This window comes from Lontra canadensis, unplaced genomic scaffold, assembly GCF_010015895.1.
Source record: "Lontra canadensis isolate GAN:19392208 unplaced genomic scaffold, GSC_riverotter_1.0 scaffold113, whole genome shotgun sequence".
Lineage (NCBI taxonomy): Eukaryota > Metazoa > Chordata > Mammalia > Carnivora > Mustelidae > Lontra > Lontra canadensis.
The window spans coordinates 5332301-5350842 of record NW_022631107.1 but is presented as its reverse complement, the minus strand read 5'-3'; the positions used below and the strand labels follow the sequence as shown (position 1 = coordinate 5350842).

Here is an 18542-nt window from a genome sequence, read left to right as displayed (position 1 = left end):
GAGACTCATCCCCATTTTGTCGACTGGACATAAGAAATTAGGAAAAACAAAATGCTTTTGCCATTATGACTCAACAGTAGCAGAAACCCTTGGGCTCCTGTCTCCAAATGTCCCCCGAGGGTCTGCCTCTCGCTGGGTTCACCCAACCCAAGTCGGCCCTCCTGTTCTGTCTCTATTCTCATAATGACTGTTCACAAACCTGGTTGGCACCCCCAGGATCGTGAGCTTGCTTTGCTCATTAAAAAACTACTTTCTCCTGGCAACTGGAACTTGGAGATGGAAAGCAATTCACTTAATTTAGCTCATTGTTTACTTTTTGCAGGGAAGCAGACTGGTTTGTGGTGGCATCTAAACAATGAAGACATTCGGCCAAGCTCCACTGCATGGCCAGTTGAAGAATAAACATTTGAGAAACAGGAGACCTACAGAGCCACTGTTATCAGATGTATGGGTAAAATGCCTCTGACCATAAAACATGAATCAGAACTCTCTTGGAGTCTGCTGTTGTATTTGTAGAATACATAGGAGTAAATTCGCATGTTTGGTCTTCAGGATACTGGGAGAGATGATTGTGGCGTTCAGTGGTAGGCAATCCCAGAACGTTGGGCAGTGTGATTTTTCTCCCCTTTCCTTTTAAAGCCAAATACATGCCCAGAACATTCATTACAAATGGCTTGTTTCAATGAGTAATGGTGGTAGTCCGAAATATTCCCTATTTCCCTAAGAGTTTCCATGTGTGTGACCGTTCTGTTTTTCAGGAAGGGAAAAGCTGGAGACTTGGCTGTTGAATATGACCTAAGTCATGGCTTCACCTGAGTTCCCTTATCCCATTCAAGGCCAAGCAGACATGGGCATCTCCTTGGAGCCCACTGACCTGAAGTGCTAGTTAGTTATAGGATGCTTATCCAGAAAGTTCAGACCATAAGCCAAGCTCTTCTCTTTCCTCACCCACTTGGAGAGGAGTAGTTGTGTCTCCCTATTTCTTTAGGATGTCCAGGCACTATCTTGCCTTTGGGCAGTTTCTCAGAGTCCACAGAATTTCTAAAACTGGAAGGAAGAGAACTTCAAGATTATTAGACAATGAGCCCATGAGGGCAGAGGCCTCATCTCTTGTTCAATGCTGTGACCTCCGTGCATATGTGTATTGTACATAGAAGGCATGCAGCAAATATTTGTTGACTGATTGATTCCAGCCCCAGCTCCTAGGACTCCAGGTTTGGATCTACAGCTCTCAAGAGTCAATGATCACAGTAGGAAGGATTAGCTGTGTTGACACTCACACAGACACAGGCATGTGGATTAATTCAACATAATGGAAAATTAGGAGGTGCTATGTTCATTCACTATGGTTCCCTGAGATCAGGGATTTTTGTTCTGTTTTGCTCTCTGACGTATCCCCAAGTGCCTAGCCGGCTACACAGGAGCACCTGTGACTATTTGACGAATGTATATATGTGATAAAGAAGTGTGTTCTGAAATCAATGTGTTTACTCACCGACATATATTGCTGCGTGCCATCTACAAATTTGGGTCCGGCCTCCTTTCTTAAACGGATCAATTCTGAGAGGTGCTCATAAGCCACAAATTCATTGAAAAATGTCTTATAGCCTATGAGTTTGGCAACCATAAAGCTGTCTTGCCAGTCTATTCCCATCATGAAGGAAAAGGGCATGAAGATGTAGGAGCATATTATCTACAAAACCCAAAAATAGATACTTTATTAGAGTGGTGATTTGCTTCTGGTTCTTCTGCCTTACTGTTGTGACAAGATTTTTCCCAACCCCTCTGTGTCTCCTTGAAGCATAGAACTCCCTTCACATTGCCTTCCCCATCTCCACCCATTAGGAGTCAAGCTGGCATCCGAGTCATTTGAGAGAACCTGGATTCCTGGCACGAGGGCAGTCATTCTCTCCTGAAGGGTGATAGGACATGGAGGGGGAAGGGCAGTGGTGGGAAGATGGGAGATACATGAGAAGTGTGTGCATTATGTAGGAGTATACTACAGGTGGTTAGGGAAGGCAATTCACAAACCTACTTTTTTTTTTTTTTTTTTTTTTTTAACAAACATAGGCAGAAACAAAATGGAGGAGAGACATGGTAGCATTATACCTCAAAACTCAGTTGTGGGTAGTCAAACATGTTTCCCAACCAGGACAGGGCCGAGTTCACAAAAGACAACAGGGACAGGAAGGCAATCAGGTTCACAGCTATGTTTGCCACCAGGGAGATGGATGAAGATGCTCCCTGGGTTGCGGCTTCTAGGAGGTTCCTTGAATCGCTTTATCAAAAAACAGCAATTTCAGAATTATCAAGGTGTTGTCAGTGAATGGACATCACAGGTGTAGAGTCATCATAATCAGAGCTCATTTGGTTAGAAACAGAAACTGTCAGCCTCCTGCCTCGGTCAAAATACCTAAATTCCATCAAATCATGATGCCATTTATAATTGGTGAGTGTAGGTGATGGCAAATGAGTGTCTAACCATTTTACTACTCTGTTAATTAGGGGGGATTTATAATGAAAAATTTGGGAAATGATACAAATATTATAGGTTTTGGGGCACCTGGGTGGCTCAGTGGGTTAAGCCTCTGCCTTTGGCTCAGGTCATGATCTCAGGGTCGTGGGATCAAGACCCGAATCAGGCTCTCTGCTCAGCAGGGAGCCTGCTTCCCTTTCTCTCTCGCTGTCTCTGCCTACCTCTCTGCCTGCTTGTGATCTCTGTCTGTCAAATAAATAAATAAAATCTTTAAAAGAATATTATAGGTTTTAAAAATTATATTACGGTAGCTACCAGAAAATATTTATAAAATATTCATGGTATAAGCCCTAGTAATTCAAAGGAGGCCTGAATATCTATCACCTCATTGAAGAAGTGGAATGTCACCATCACCTTCGAGCACTTCCCCTTCTCTAACCTTATTCTCTTTTCTTCAATCTCAGAGGTATCTGTCTCCCTAGAAGTTGCTTATCGTTCCCTTTCTTTTCATTTTTCCTACACGAGGTTGTGCCTAAATAATACATTGTGTAGGTTTGCACATTTGCTTAACTTTGTAAGTGGAAGCACACATATCCCATACGTGTATTCTTCGGCAATTTGCTTTTCACTGACTGTAGCTACACACAAACAAGGGATAAAACTCAGCAACATGCTCGTTGATGGATTCTGTTACTGAACTAGATTCTTTTGACTATCCTAAACCCCTTCATCTTTTTCACCCCTTTTCCTCTTTCTTTTGCACAGGGCAAAACAAAAGGAATTGATGAGGGGTTAAAGATACCTATATCACACCTTCATTCTCCCTCTTATATGAGAAACTTCCAGAAATGGTTGTCCCATGGCTCTCCAATGGTCGTGAATCAGGGCTCAATAAAGACTACACTATATTTTACATGAAGCATCTACATTGAACTGCTCAGAAAGTGCACTGACATTCAAGTATTTAGGAAGATTTTCAAGTATTATAAAGGGATTTTTTTTGGAAGTCCTGTGAAGTCTAAAAGTCACTGAGAAATTAAATTCACCTTAATACCATGATTCACTCTGCTCTCCAATTATCAACGTTTTGCTGTGCTTTGAATCTGGACCCCCCCCCAACCGCCCCACCTCAGCTGACTCCCCAGCTGGTATGAATTAGATGTCCCACTTACCCACTTTCCATTTTCATGGCGTTCTTGAGGGTTATTTTAGGTGTTTCTGTCTCAGGCCAAAAGAGTTTAGCCACAGCCAACGATGCAGGTGCAGACATGACTGAGGCAGTTAACAGGTGGGAGGGTGAAACCTGTGATTTCAGGAGAAAGAAGGTCAACTGAGGTTTAGCGTTTCTGTCGAGTTCAGGATGAACAGCCCAAAAGCCCTACAGGGGAAGAGAAGGGTAGAATTGAGCCCTATGCCAGGAAAGTGTTTCTTTGGAGGCTTGGAAGCACTTAGTGAGCCAAGTCGGCATCACCTTGAGAGTCAGAGGGAGGAGGGAGGAATTGGTGTTAATTGACCACATCTTTTGGGGAGAAGCTCAAAACCAAAATCTAATCATTTCAGAAGAGAATTAATCCTATGTAAGAACTTTCAGATTCCTCTACCTCTCTGCGGACCTTCTGAATGTTTAAATAGTCCCTAAAGCCCATATTTCATCACATCATCAGTGTAGACAGGGGGAGTATCTGGGGATGCAGGCACAGACACACCCCTCCCTGTCTTCCTTTCGCTCTCCTGAAATCCGTGGTGCCTTTATATAATATTCATTTATCCAGAGTCCCTTTAATCTGTTAAGGGATTTCTATTTCCTTCACTGTGGACCTGCTTAAACTCTCTTCCCTTTCCTCCCCACATCCTTATTTTGTTTCGGGTTTCCCTTCCCTGTATTTTCAGAATGGCAGTATCTGGATTTCCTCCCCCACTCCCTTGCAGCCAGCACATTTCTGCCGGCAGAATTCCTACAGTGGTGGTGGAGTGGACCATCTGTGGATCCAGACAAGCTGCTATTCCTGAGATCTCTGTCACTTTTTTACTCTTCTCTCTTCCTCATGGTTGGCTCTCAGAGGACCGGATGAGGCGGAGGGATGAAACTCACCTATCTCGTAAGAACTGCTAGTCACCTACAGCTGTGTATTCTTCCATTTCTCCACTGGGGGTTGCCTCTACGTGGAGCATAGAAGCTCTTTGCTTGGGGCAAGAGCATCAGTCAATGATGGTCTGCTGCGCTGGGCCACAGACGACCAGCTCTCCGACTGGGTTGTATGTTAGAATATACAGAAGAGTTTTTAAAGAAACAGTGCTGCTTAAGTCTCACCCCAAGGGATTCTGGCTTAACGACTCTGCAGTATGGGTCTGGGCATTAGGGTTTTTAAAAGTTCCCAGATGATTCTAATGTGCAGTAAGTTTTGGGAACCACTGCTCCAAAGCACAGGTCGAAAAACTTTTTCTGTGAAGGGGCAGAGAGTAAACATTTTTGGCTTTTTCAGGCCACAACTACCCAATTCTGTAGCATGAAGGCTGCCATACAGAAATGAATAGGAGCTGATTTCCAGTGAAACTTGTTACCAAAAGGGGGAGCAATTTACTTTGACCCATGAGCCTTACTTTGCTGAACCCTGGTCTTGACTGCTTCTACTAGTGACAGTGATAGTGGTTTTTGTTGTTGTTGTTGTTTTACATATTTAAGTGTTCAGCCACAGTAACCTCATAATATGATTTCATTCTGCCACAGTTGGATCTAATTCACATTTGGGTGGCAGGGATTTGAAAATGAAGTCACAAAGCCCCTCAGGGTTACTCCACTCAAATGCCAAAGGAAGGGTGAAGGACACTGTTTTGCCTCCTTTTCTGGCAGCAGTGGTAAAGAAAAGACAGAGATAAAGCAGCAAAGAAATAAGAGGTTGAATTTTCCATAATTTTCCATAAATATCCTTACCCCAAAAGAAATGTATGCACCTAAGACACTTCCAGCAATGGTAGAGAACCCAGCGGTCATGATTGCGTGGAGTTCAGACTTGGTGACGTGTGGTAAGTATGGTCGAACTAGCAGTGGAGACTCTGTCTGGAAGCAAAGGAAGACCAGATTAAATGTTCCTTTTTAAACCTTAGGAGGGTTTGCCAATCTACTCAAGATTTCTCTCTCTCTCTTTTTTTTTTTTTTTTGTTTTGTTAAAGTGGAACCTGATATGGGGCTCAAACTCGAACCCTGAGATAAAGATCTGAGCTGAGACCAAGAGTTGGACACCCAACTGACTGAGCCACCCAGGTTCCCCAAGATTCCATTTTCTAAAGCAGTATTGCTTTCTTTCTTTTTAAAGATTTATTTCTTTATTCCAGAGAGAGGGAGTGAGAGAGAGAGAGAGGACACAAGCAGGAGGGGCAGAGGGAGAGGGAGAGAGAATCTCAAACAGACTCATGACAAGTGCAGAGCCTGATGCAGGACTCAATCCCACCACCCTGAGATCACCACCTGAGCCAAAACCAAGAGTTGGACTTAAAGTAGTATTTCTAAGTGTGAACCACAGACAGCTCTATCAGCATCACCTGGGAACTTGGTAGATGTGCAAATTCTCAGACTTACAGATTCAGAAACTCCGGGAACGGGACCAGCAATCGTGTTTGAACAAGCCTTCCAGGTGGTTCTGATGCATGTTCATTTGAGAACCTACACCAATAATGTCTGGGTCACTGAACTCCACATCAGTGTGCATATAGAGTCATGTGTCAAGTCTGCAAAGTCTGTAAGGCCAGTCCGTATAAGGTCCCACCAGCCTAGGATTAGAGTCTGATGGCCAGATACTCTTTTCTAAGTTGGAATACTATTACCAGAGTAACTGCCCTGGCCTTCTGAACTGGAGATTTCCCATCTTCCAGGTTCTTCTTGACAGACCATATACCTCTTTGCTTAGACCACATGGACATAGAGATGCAAGTATAAAAAAAATACCAGCAAGAACAAGAACAGGTGCCTGCAGGAACTTTCCTAATTGGTAATCAGACACCCCACTCTTCCCCTTGGGTGGAAAGGAATTAGAGTGCAGTTGTAAGGGCTTGAGTCCCATTAAGGAGGACAGGCGGCCTGCGACGTGGAGCTCTCCATAAATAATAGCTGTACTTTTAGCATATTAAGTTATCAAATTGAGCATCACAGAAGCATGTGTGCAATTTTACAATTCTCCCCTCATTATTTATAATTGTTCTGTAAGATTGAATGTGTTGAGCTTCACTTCATGGACTAAATAGAAACTCAGTACATAAGCCCTCTTACCCCGCAGGTAGGAGTAATCAAGTCAAGAAGGTGTTCTAATTAGTCCTGAGAGATTTTATGGCTATAATTATCACGATTTCAACTCCTAGGGAAGGAAGTATGGGCCCCGCCCTAAAGACTGTCCTCCAGGCTTGCAAGCTGGGCTTACCAATAAGGCTCAGCCTGCCTGGATCAGCTGTAAGCCTCGGATTTGGAGTTGGAGTTGGAACTGTGCGTTTCTCTGGGTGACTTGAATTTTGCTTCAAATCCAATTTCCTTGGGTAGTGGTGCTGGCAAGCATTCACACGTTTCCTGGGTGTGATTCCATTTTGCCTGAAGCTACCTATTCCGAGTGGCGAGGATGATTACGATCTCTTCCTTATCCACCTTAGGAAGGCTGCTGTTTTGAAGGACACCCCTTGGCTTCATACTTCCTTGCTTAAGTAGGCTTCAGGCAAAGCATTTATCCGTGTGATGGATCAGGAAGATGAAAATGCTTTTGCTCATCAGCATCTTTCTTCAGGCCCAGCTAAGACAGACCGTTGGCCCGTTCAGACAAGTTGAGAATAATCTCCAGTATTTATACAGCTGCAGGGTCATTGGCCTCTTCCATTTCCACAAGCATTATACCACAGAAAATGAGGCTGCCTGTTACATCTCTGCAGCTTCTGGGTAAGTGGTGAACTCCATTCGAGTGGGTGACCCTCTAGCCTCCAGAGGGCGGGTTGGAGACGTCAGCAATTCAGCCAGCTCACAAAAGACTGGTTGAGAATCTACACAGGAGAAGCCCGGCGCTTTGATAAAACGATTCTTGAGCTAGTGCGCTGGGACACTCGGAAAGGCGCTCTCTCATACACACTCTCTCTCTCTCTCTGGAATCTGGACATTGTCAGTGCTGGGGCTTCCCTATTTTGACACCCTACCCCTGACACTAAAAAACAATAACACCGTTATGTTACTTATTCTGCTTTCTAGGAAAAGTATACATTTCAACAGGTGTTTTGTTTTTGTTTTTTTGAGATTACAACTTACCTGTCCGACAAATATATTGCCAGCAGCAACTACGGATTCAATAGGAGATGATCCCATAGTAACTAGCATTATCCATCCAACCTAAAGAGGTAAAGGGACAAAGTCAGGGAAGAGCTCTTTGTATACACAATACTTCAAAATAGGGATGAAAGTCTTTGGAGGAAAATGCCTTCCACCATTGTTGGCAGGCCTGTGATGGTGCTAAGAGTGAGTGTACGTTATCTAGTCTACAGAGCGGATGCATCCAGTCCTCCTATGTGACTAGTAAGGCTGAATCATTGTATATATTTTGAATTCATACATTCAATAGGCAAACAATTGTCTACTGAAACATTGTATAAGAGTAATAAACCATAGTAATCGCTAACAGTTGTGATAAGATTCACTGCATTCCAAGCACTGTTTTATGCTCTTGATCCAGGGAACACATTTAATTATCATAATAGCCCTTTGAAGGAGGTCCTGTAATCATGGCCATCTTATAGAATAGGAATCCAAGGCACAGAACAGCTTAGTTATTTTGTCTAAGATCACGCAGCTAATAAGCACTGGGATGTAGTTGAGGTTTGGCCTTTTCTACTGAACTCTCAAATGAACATGGTTGATGGTCCCCTTTCTGCACTGGCCCTTCCAACTAGAGACTGTGGTGTCCGCTTCAGGATGGGGACCTTCTGTTGCATTCTTTCCTTCCTTTCTGCTTAGATGTGAGCACAGAAATGAATGCTGAATGTTGAAGTCAACAATCAGAAAATTATGGGCCCTAGCACATTCTTGCTGAAATTCTGAATTTTGCTGGTGTTCTGGTTTCTCTCTCTCTCGCTCTCCCTGTCTTGCTCTCTCTCTCCTTCCCTCTATTTTATGTATTTACAAGGATCAAAGGAGGGCTATGGCTGTGTCCAAACTCTGTATGCACTGCCTGGCTCATGTGTGCAATCAAACTAACTCACACATTTCCTCATGTTCTGATTTAACACGAATGTACTAGGACTGACAGTTGCTGGGGTGGCAGGGATGAGATGAACTTTTCAGACTTTTAGTTTTTTTTTAATTTGTGTGTGCTTATCAAACTCCTTCAGAAACACAAAGCAGCTTCCCCTTCTTGCTTGGATCCTCTGGCAACTCCTAGAACAAGAGCCTCCATTTTTGCAATGTCCCGAGGAGAAGGAGGGACTCTGTGTAAAGCTCAGGGAACACAGCCAGGTTGAAGGAAGGATGCTGTTCTCCCCATGGGCATGTGCTCGGCTGGAGTCAATTCTTTGGTTCAAGATATAATTACTAAGGTTTTAGGAAGATAGCCAGGAACCACTGACGGCGAGTTAAAGCCGGTTAGAAGTCCCTAAGGTGAAATTGCCTCTAGGGCCCCATGTAGGATTTTTTGGTTTGGGTCTAATAACTTGGGATGGAAGAGGAGGTGGTGGTGAATCTTGGTACAAACAGTAAGGCTGTTTGAGAAAACCCGGATAAAAGGCATTTAAGACTTTGTCCCTAAAATCGCCTCCATACACTTGTCATCCAATCTCTACAAGTCCCAGTACCTTTCTAATGATCCACTGCATCAGGCCAAGGTAGTAGAGCATGGACATCACGGTGCTGAAGAAAATCACGATTGGCAGGACCTGGGGAGCAAGGTGAGGGCATGAAAGCAATCATGGGTTGATGTTGGCCTCAGTTGGATCAGTAAGGTTCAGATCAGGTCACTTTTCTGCCTCCTTATCCCCACCGAAACATCCTCCAAATCATCATCATTGATGTAATTTTGAACTAAATGACATTTTAATCAGCCAGCGCACCCCATCTGCCATTTTTTCTTTGAATTTCCTCTGGATACACTTGAGTATATTTCATAGGAAATGTGACATTTTTTGTTTCTCTGCAATGATGAGCTTTTCTTACTGTAGTTTCTCAGAGAAGTAATACAGTTTCAGGGGAATTTGTAATAACTAGAGCAAGAAGCTGAAGGCCATGGGCAAATGTTCTTGACATTCTGATGTTAAACAGCCTTATTAGCAGAGGATGCTGGTCAAAACAGTAAAAGGAGCCTCTCAGATCCTTCCTTACAGAGGCTGCACAGATCAGATAGAGCACGGTAGGTGCTTCCATACACTGCATCATAAAGTAAGTGCCCATTCGTTTATTTTGTATTTTATTTTATTTTTAAGATTTTATTTATTTATTTCACAGAGACAGAGACAGCGAGACAGGGAACACAAGTAGGGGGATTGCGAGAGGGAGAAGCAGGCTTCCCGCTGAGCAGAGAGCCTGTTGCGGGGCTTGATCCCAGGACCCTGGCATCATGACCTGAGCTGAAGGCAGAGGCTTAACCCACTGAGCCACCCAGGCACCCCTCATTTATCTTTTAAGATAATTATTATTTTACTTATAGATTTTTTTTTAATCACTAAAAACAGTAAACTTGGGAGACTTAGTTTGCTTCTGTGATACCACAATTGTCTTTTTCTGGATCTTGTTTCCCTGATGCTATTTGGGTGCCTTTGATGCAGCGTGTGTTTCCACAGTGAACAGTTTCTACCCCGCAGAGAACACACGGAGCTGTGGGCTGGCTCCCTCCACACCCCTACCCGTCTGTACCCCTTTCCCTCTGTTCCCCAGTTAAATGACCGGGGACAAGCTGCCACCAGAGGCATGGAATGACCGAGGACAATTTGTACAGGATCTAATTTAGAAAAATCTATTAATAATATATATTAGAAGACATTTGTGCCATTATTCAGAGCTCACTCACTTACGTGCTTTTATTGGCTTTAATGGGCAAGCAGAGCCTTCCTGAAAGCTTCAGAGAATTAAAGGGGCTTATCTCTTGAATGTGCTCATAGGGATTCTGCTTTGGCAGAAAGGATAGAGGCCATGCTCTGGGGAAGAGGGAGGTGGGTGGGTAGGAAATGTCCAAAGACACTGGCACAATCTGGGCAGCAAGTTATACCTCCCTTGTGACTTTCTTTTTCCCAATTCTGGGCTCAGCAATTAAAAAAAAAAAAAAGATTCAGCATAAACATTGACCCAACAGAAGCCTGGGTAGATTGGAGGTAAACTCAGAATCCCTAAGTGAGAAAATAAGTTAGAAGCGTAGGAATAACAATACCACAAAAAAAGAATGCTGAAGGAAAAGCTGAATTCATCTTTCTGCCTCATCAACGAGTATTTGTAGGGTCTTCACAGGGGAAACTGAGCTTCCTGGGGGTTGTGGGAGTGCACGGAGGCCAGCTTCCCTTTCCCCTGGAGCATAATGTGCCTCATTGGGTTGGGAGAAGGCCCAGCCTCCAGGCCTGCTATGCTGAAAATGAAAGGGTTTAGCATGAAAATGGCTCTGGAAGAAGAGAGGTTAATGGGGTGAGCAGCTGTCTCCTTTTGGGAGATGGAGAAGGTTCCTGAGCAGAGAGCTGTCACTGATCCCAGGCCTGGAAGCCATCATTGGCCATATGCCTCATCACTGCCAGCTACCGGATGTTCCTTCCCCAGATGCCTCAGATACTATTGTCCCATATGATTTTTCAGAAGTATCTCAGGCAAAGCCGGGAGCCCCCTCAGAAGTATTTGTATATGTCTGACTTATAGCTGTTTCCCTCGATGCTATGGTAACCAAGAAAAATGTTTGCTATCTACTGACTTCAGAAAAAATCTGATAAATGAAAAAAGGCAGTGATGTGATATCCACCCAGGACATGCCTGGCAGGTGTATATCTGGTTTCTGGTCAGTTTCTATCAGAATATCTAATAGATAGTAGTATTAATATCAATTAATATTAATATCTAATTAGTATTAATTAATTAGGTATTAGATATTAATATCTAGTAGATATTCTAATCAAAATATCTGGGACAAAGACCCAGAAGGTACTGAAAAGGAAGTAACTATTTCAAAAAGGGATTTGGTTTTACCTTAAATGCAAAGAAGTGCTCTGCGTATGTCTCACCAAAGACAAATTCAGCACCAGCGTTACTGTATTCCAAGAAGGTCTGAGTGAAAGAAAGGAAAAGCAGACGATCATTACAACCACGGAATTGTGTCTACAGGACCTTCTAGGCTCTGCAGATGGGGAGCCCAGCAAACTTGCTGGTTAGACATGGAAGGTAGATTTTTGTAATTTTCCTTGCTCCAATGGATGGCATGGAAGAATATTTTTGAACTATACCCACATACAGATTTCCTGTCATTTGTGACATTCAGTCTGACTCCAGGAGGCTCAAGAAGGAGCCAGGTGTGTCAGTTTGTTCCAGCAAACCATACATGGAACACAGATGGCACTAGTTAGCACTTGGTATGAAGAAAGCCTGTTTTTCTGTTTGTGGAACCATCTTAGAAGTATGACACCTCTGGGGCAGGATGAAAGGGACATTTGGGATAGGGGAGTGGTGCAATGGATGATATGGGGGAGGGACAAATGTAATATTAATATACTAGACAGATTAATGTATTCTACACAAACAAAAATGTGGGTCAACTCATGCAGAAGAAACCTATTTCTGACATGTCTTGAGGACTATAGCCAAATGTCAAAAGCACTTATAAGCAAGATGTTCATCTGAACCCAACTCACCTGAACTTGTTGGCCCAACCAATCAAAAGCCATAAATCCGGGGTCAGTCCTTAGGATTAAGAGCCCGAGAAGAAACTGTAACCCAATTCCCCAAAAGACAGGCCTCCAGTTAACCTAGGCAGAAAGATGGAGAGATAGATCTTACTAGAAAATGAATGCTAAGCTCAGTATACATGCCCAGAGGGTCACGATTTCCTTGGAAACTTCTCACGTATGGCCAATGATCCACAGTTTGGGAGCCCAAAGCAGTTGAGAGCAGAGAATCTCTTGATAGAATCATGCCCCCAGATCTCAGGGTTGCATTCCCCCTTTCAAACCCTGAGTTTGAAGGCTTCGGTCCCCGGAGAGTATGTACCTATTATATCATGATGAAATAACTTAGACATAAAGAATAGTCTTAGGGGCTTCTGGGTGGCTCAGTTGGTTAAGCAACTGCCTTCTGCTCGGGTCATGGTCCCAGAGTCCTGGGATCAAGTCCCACATTGGGCTCCCAGCTCCACGGGGAGTCTGCTTCTCCCTTTGACCTCCCCTCTCATGCTCTCTCTCACTTTGTCTCTCTCTCTCTCTCTCTCAAAATAAATAAAAATCTTTAAAAAAAAAAAAAAGAATAGTCTTAGAGGAGACTCCATTAAAGGAGGAAGGGATTGGGTCCTCTTCGCCATGCTGTAATGTTAGAGACATATAATTACTTCCCCTGTCTGGAAAATGGAAAGGTAGAACATGGCTTCTCTCTGTGTGCCCAAGGTTTGTTAATCTGACAATTTGTAAGTGAATTAAGTGAAATTCCACCCTGCGAGGGCTCCCATTTCACTGTAAAAGGAACAAATTAACTCTAATGCAGAGCCAGGGAATGCAGCAGGAATGGACAATCATCTGCTTTCATTTTTGGTGCTGAGATGAGTGGGCTGCAAAACTCTGTGGTATCAGAGGCATAGATAGCAGTGGAGAGGCTGACCCGAGGTGGGCAGGCACTTTGGATCCTACTAGGTGACTTGTTTTTCTTGGGTCAACCTTTCAGAAAGCCAATAAAATCTTCTGGAGTTTGCCATTCTGAATTGTGAGTGAAAGTTTCGATATCTCTGAATTCTTGCCCATTTAATCTGTTACAGGCTGATAAAATGAGAATGAGAATTGAATTTAGTGGGAACAAAACTGGTTAAGAACAGATTTTTACAGGGGGCGCCTGGGTGGCTCAGTGGGTTAAGCCGCTGCCTTCGGCTCGGGTCATGATCTCGGGGTCCTGGGATCCAGTCCTGCATCGGGCTCTCTGCTCAGCAGGGAGCCTGCTTCCCTCTCTCTCTCTGCCTGCCTACCTCTCTATCTACTTGTGATCTCTCTCTGTCAAAAAAAAAAAAAAAAAGAACAGATTTTTACAGTAAAATAATCTAACTTGCAAATAGAAATTTGATAAATGGCAGAATCCAGTGGTAGAATATTAGATTATTTACTGGCCTGGGGAAACCCGGATCAAAATAGATAAATTTTCTTTGTGTGTTTGATGGAGGGAGGTGGGGTACATGAGTAGAAATTGGACTTGGCAGGAGAGAACACCTCCCTGGTGGTGTAACTGGAAAATTACTGAGAATGAAAAATGAGAGAGTACTAGTGCCCAGAAAGCTTGGGAAGAAAGGCACTCTAGCCACGTAATGTAGCATAGCAAGGTAAGACAAACACTGAATAACAGTGAAATTCTCTCACACTCATTATTTTGAGCAATTTAGACATGAGGGGCAAAAAAAGAGGGAACAAGCTGAAAAAGATCGATTTCACACTTACTTTGGTTGGGTACTTGGAAAATAAAAATATCAGGATAATATACATTATGAGGCCACCAAAGGACACCAGCTGCTGTTGACCCAATTTGGCAGTGTCAAAGATCAGCCAGAAAATAACTCCCAGGATTAGTAAGGTCCAAATCACCCTAAGAGAATCAGAAAGGAGGCATTAACATCATCTGTTATGCTAACCTGAAAATCTGGAGCAGGCTTCAACTAACAAATAAGAAATGCATTAAGAGCAGCATACCCTGGCACCAGGAAGTTATGCTTCTAGATATTGTACAAACCCTCTTTTGTTGTGGCTATAAAGGCAGATAGCCAAACGATAAAAAAATAAAAAAAATATTAAGCACTGTCTTAAGCACATTCTACAACTCTTGGGCTCTTCACTAGTTCAAGGACATACAAAGGGGTCAGAGATGAGAAAGGACGCTTTGAGAGGGAAGTCTGGTGGTATCTTTGAGAGATCTGCTGTGAGTTCTCACTTTCATTTTGGGAAATGGGAGAGATTTTACCTTTCTTCCCTTTAGGGGAGAACTTGAGATGTGTTCTCTGGAGATGGGGGACTTCAACTGAACCTCAGAGAGCTAAGTTGGACTTCAGAATGTGTTCTGACTCCTTGGAGGATCCAGTGGGTATGACAAGTTTGACTCACAGCTTAGAGGGCAGAGCCAGAAAGCTTGTTGAGATTGCACAATCCTGTGTCATTAGGCCAAGGATTTGTGAACTTTCCTGGTACATCCCTTGTGAGCTACTCTGGCGAGAACCTGTCCTGTGTCCAATCCATTAGAGCCACCTGGAGGAAGAGGAAGTTCCACAGAAATAGGCAGAGGGAAAAGCCCTGAGTGCTCACTCATAGGATATGGGGTCCTATAGGAAAGAGTCAGCTTTAATAATTCACAGGGTCTTTCTCTCAAAGAGGTCCCGAGCAGCAAGCTGCCTCCCTAAGACAGAACTGACCCATTGCTTGCACAACATTTTATCATTTGGTGGCACTTGAAATTAAAGCATTTTGTAGGGATATTTGTACATATCTTGAATGAGTCATTGCCCTATTTAGACCTTGATTTCCTGTTTGTAAAATGAAGGCATTATAATTTGGTTATTTCTAGTTTCAATAGCCCATAAATGAGGGAGCAATTTCAGAATGCGTTTTTGTAACACTGTTGGAAAAGACTAACTTCCCTCTCAAATGCAACAAGAGGACTGGGTGCATTTACCACTTCATCCAGAACCACTGGTTTTTTAGGAGCCTTTTGCCAGGAGACAGGCACTCATCGATTCGATGCTCGTATTTGGCCATAAAATAATCCCAGACCACAAAGAAGATGGCGGCCACGGTGATCACGAAAAGGGGAAGGGCTCTCTGAAAGTTCAGCGCACAAGCTGCAATCACCATCGCCAGGTAACCTGTTGAGAAAGTGAGTGCAGACAGGGTACATCACCCACACCAAGCTGCTGACCAGCCTATAGCACTGACGCGGCTCAGCCAAGGGGAGGTTCAACCAAGAAGACGCTGAATGCAGAGTTGTTTGGTCTTCGCTGCATGGCCTGAAAAGCCTAGAATACTAGGTGGTCCAGTATAGAGGAAGCTTTTAACCCTGCTGTTCCTCATTTCAGCTATCTGACCACCAACCAAGCTACTGACCTTGGAGGTGCAGTGATCTTAAATTAATGTCAATGGACTTGGGTGCGTGGGTTCTCATAGACAGGAGTGTTCTTCAAAATGGGCTGTGGAAAACTTTGCTTTGGAGGGAGTCAAAATAGGGGACCTGCTCATCTGCAAAGATAGGCAAGAGGAACAGCCTACATGACCCTAGGCTCCTGCTTACATTGTATTTGCATGAAGTATGAATTTCACTTAGATTGCCCTCTGCAATTAGACTCCCACCTGGTGAGTATCACCATGTCTTCTAGTTACCTGGATTTGCATTAACCAACCCTTAAATCTGTCACAACAACAAAGGCCGTAAGAGTAGGGGACCTGAATAATTAGCTGCTAGCTGCATACACTGAAAAGGGAAACAGTCTGCATAGGCAACCCCAGTTGAGACCCATCACTCAGGGCTTCTTGATTAACATTTCTGCTTCTCCGGATTCACTGAAGTCCAGGGGAACAAAAAGATTAGAAAGATTTATTTTCTTCCTACAGAAAACTAGTAATTGGGGAATTCTCATGAAAAGACACTGGCATCCATCTTCTTTTCATTATTTACCTAGTATTAAGATGCCCCAGATGATGTACCAAAGGGTAGTTTTGTGTTTCTTATAAAAATCACAAACTGTATCATATTTCCTTTCCAGATATCTGTAACAACACAAAAACAAAAAGGCAGGCAGAAGTAAATATCAAAAACATGAAATAAACTGACATACTGAGCTAGATGAGCCTTTGTAAATCAAGCGAGCAAATGAACAAATTGGTGAAGTGTATGTCCTGCAAAATAGAAATGGGATACTCATCTCATTTAAGACTATAATCAGCCATGGCGTGGATCAGCGTTTGCTGTGTGGATGTGCCAAGCCCTGAGGGCTTACAGAAATGCAGAAAACATGCTTCTGGAAACAGAGCAGGGGAAACGGTAACTAACCAAAAGCCAAAAATAAATCATAAGATGAGAGTGTTTCTCACTGGACTATGAGGGCCTTTGATAGCTTTTAAGCCACGGTTATGAAATGTTCATTTTAGAAACTCTCACCCCTTCTGGTCTCATACAGTTTGAGTAAGTTGGTTGTTCCCCGTCCTGGCTTACCACATTTTTTAGTGGGAGACTACAGACTTCACTGGGTGCTTCAAATATAAAGAAGAATCTTGTGGATTTCAGAGCTACCAAGTTGCAGGTTGTAAGATAGCTTTCCAGAAAGTTCTGGCATTGCTGGCATGCCTTTGTTTCTGTCCAGAGCTTTGTTAGGGGGTGGTAGGTAGTGAGTGAGTCAATGTGCATTGACTACTTCTGCTGGGGAGGACAATGTCCATCAGCCAGTGAGTTTGGAGGGGCCCCAGGACTATACACATGGTACTGTCCTCTACTTCTCCTGGGGTGCTCCTGGTTCCCTCCATTCCTGCCCTGAAATCAGGCTTCCCTGCACTTGTCTCTTTCCTCAGTGTGCCTTCTAATGGAGACCTCTTATTTTCCTACTGGAGGAAGAAATTTATTCATACATTTAATCATTGCCACGTCTAGGCCACTTCTAGTCCCTAGAGGAGATTCCTCATCTTCAGGATCTCAAAGGACTCAGGCCTGAGCTGGGACCTCCCCTCCACTTCTCCATCTTGCAGCAGCTATGCCTGCGTGTCCAAGTCTTGGCACCCCCTGCACCTTTCAGGGTACAGCCAAAGGCCCTCACTCATACAACACCTTCTTGCATCTCCTTGGACAGAGGCATCCTTCTGTGCTTTACTCCTACTGTCTTCTTTGATCATATTTCATGATAAAACCTTGACAAGCTAACTTCTTGGAGAATATACATGAGCCTAGTAGCATTAGGACCCTTGGGGATGAGGCTGCTTGATGGGCATTTGTTGAATTACTGGATAAATGAGATGTTAGTGTGTGTTGCTTATCTGGAACAGTATTCCATCAGTGTGGGTTGGGACCCATCCATGGATTAAGAAGAGCACAGTGCGGGACATCCATCTTTAATAAGAAAAAATAGGATATATGAGAGCATATCAGACATAGTAATGATGAGTTTTATATCATGAGAACTTTGGTGTTATGTATATGAGTGAATTAGAAACACTGATCCAGAAGATATGGAGGAAATAAAAATTCAGTAAAGACCAAGTTTTCATGGCTGAACTTGGGAAAGGCTGATGATCCATCGTCTTCGATTTCTGGTAGTGTTTCAAAGTGGCAGAGGTGGAAGGCAACATTGAATTGGGCGCATGCATGTACTTCAGGTTGGGTTCATCAGATTCTTTAATTGCATGGAGTGTGTGTGGTCCAAGACAGTGATCTTATACTGTATAAATTAAAGTAGCTCAAAATAGAGGCTTCAGCCATTTGGTAATCTTGACTAGATCATTTCTATCCTCCTGGAGATTACTTCTATCCCATTATCATTAGGGGAAAGCTGAGTATCTCTACCCACCCCAGACAGTTTCTCAGCCCCTGGGGGTCAGAGATCCATAGAGTAAAATGAAAGATGGATCTAAGCTCAGGTTTCTGAGGTAGTAAATGTTGTGGATGGTGACAAGAGCTTTTAATCTTAATTCTCACCAGCTCCAAAGAGACCTTCTGATGCATAAAAACAAAGTTCCTCAGAGACATAGAAATTTAAATAAAATTTAAATGGACATTCAGAAATTTGACAAATGCTTGAAAGTTATGACGAACCAGACAATCTTGGACTAGAAATCAGAAGCGGAAATTGTTAAGTTAGCTTTGTTCGTCTCTAGTTGACTAACCTTGAGTAAGTCACTTCTCTGAGCTTCATTTTCCTGGTCCAAAAAA

At 43.3% G+C, this 18542-nt stretch overlaps 1 protein-coding gene across 1 annotated transcript in view; it reads right to left on the bottom strand.

Moving 5' to 3' along the window:
* Positions 1 to 18542, bottom strand: part of SLC28A3 (solute carrier family 28 member 3) — a 54731-nt gene that overhangs the window by 6195 nt on the left and 29994 nt on the right. The window contains exons 4-14 of the mRNA XM_032840499.1: positions 16302 to 16393; positions 15306 to 15495; positions 14084 to 14228; positions 12308 to 12421; positions 11649 to 11726; positions 9287 to 9367; positions 7752 to 7832; positions 5409 to 5534; positions 3649 to 3779; positions 2110 to 2278; positions 1496 to 1693 (exon numbers count right to left, since the gene is read on the bottom strand). Coding sequence (XP_032696390.1) covers positions 1496 to 1693; positions 2110 to 2278; positions 3649 to 3779; positions 5409 to 5534; positions 7752 to 7832; positions 9287 to 9367; positions 11649 to 11726; positions 12308 to 12421; positions 14084 to 14228; positions 15306 to 15495; positions 16302 to 16393 — 1405 coding nt within the window. The remainder of the gene's footprint in view (positions 1 to 1495; positions 1694 to 2109; positions 2279 to 3648; positions 3780 to 5408; positions 5535 to 7751; positions 7833 to 9286; positions 9368 to 11648; positions 11727 to 12307; positions 12422 to 14083; positions 14229 to 15305; positions 15496 to 16301; positions 16394 to 18542) is intronic.